The 1290-nt window shown below is 37.4% G+C and overlaps 1 protein-coding gene across 1 annotated transcript in view; it reads right to left on the bottom strand.

Moving 5' to 3' along the window:
• LOC107618704 (methionine gamma-lyase) overlaps positions 1-1290 on the bottom strand; it is a gene marked incomplete at its 5' end in the record, with an annotated part of 5118 nt that continues 3828 nt past the window's right edge. The window contains 1 exon segment of the mRNA XM_016320838.2: positions 1-787. Within this exon segment, the coding sequence (XP_016176324.1) occupies positions 213-787 (575 nt within the window). The 3' untranslated portion in view covers positions 1-212.

Genomic DNA, 1290 nt, shown 5'->3' on the forward strand with positions numbered 1-1290 from the left:
GCAGGTGAATATTTAGAGTCAAATCTATACCAGAATAAATTCGATTTCACGCTACTCTTAGCAATCCTAACACAAAAGTTAAAGTTGCCACGTCTTAATGGACGAAATTCAAAATATAAACATAAACATATTTGTACGTATGATCTTGAACACAAGCTTTATTATCGCATTAAAAGAAGTGACAAAACAGTGAAACATTAATGCAGAGTGCTTCAATTCTTGTTTAGCCCATGTTCTTGGAGTCTAATAAGCGCCTTCTCAAGCTGACTCCACTTCTGCTCCAAGGTCCCAATATAGCCCACTGACATTCTAACTAGGCCCGGTGAGATTCCAGCCAGGGCCCTCTCCTCAGGATCCATCTCACTGCTTGTGCTACTCCCAGAGCATGACATTAGGGTCTCATAATAGCCTAAGCTCACAGCCATGAACCCAAATTGCCCATGGTTTTGCAAGTGGTGCATGAGCCAGTTGGCCCTCTCTTCTGTCTCCATATCAATGCAAAGAAGCCCACCAAACCCATACTCCTTGTTATACATTGACTTCAAGAGCTCATTATGGGGATGGTCTTCAAGGCCTGGGTATATGACCTTGAAGCCCAGATTTTTCAGCCTTGTTGCAAACACAAGTGCACGGTGGCAATGCTCCTTCATCCTTAGGCCCAAGTGAGGGATCCTCTCTGAGAGCTCGAATGCCACCTTTGGGTTCATTGTTGGGCCCAATAACATTAGGGTCCCTTGGTGGAGGTCCATCATCGAATTCACTAGGCTTGCAGGCCCGCACACAACCCCTATCAAGAAATTAGAATTGATAAGTCCAAAAAAATAATAATAAGAAATTAGAATTGATGTAATAAATTCTGCTGTGCTTAATCGTTTCCTAAAAATGTATTATTATTTAATTGAATTGTTGAATAAGTAACACTATAATACCATAAGAAAAAGCGTAAAAAATTACAGCATCATCAATAGGTCAAACACGATCTTAACTCTTAATAGTCTAATGCATCCATTAGGATTGGAGTCACCAAAAAGAAAATCCATCAGTTTTGGAAAAGGTAAACAATCGCACGTCCCACGCCAAAGGTGTGAATTTTCTTTTGTTTGAAACTCAGTGATCAGATTCTCCGACTCTATTGGATAAATAATCTTTTTACATTTAACAACTTTATTTGTTTCAAAACCAAATTAAAGGCCAAATTTATTTTTCCTAGAATAAAACTTTTTTTTAGCATAAATATAAAAAAATTATAAAATCATTTATTTTAAATAAATTATTTTTAGCATAAATAGT

Source organism: Arachis ipaensis, chromosome B09 (assembly GCF_000816755.2).
Source record: "Arachis ipaensis cultivar K30076 chromosome B09, Araip1.1, whole genome shotgun sequence".
Lineage (NCBI taxonomy): Eukaryota > Viridiplantae > Streptophyta > Magnoliopsida > Fabales > Fabaceae > Arachis > Arachis ipaensis.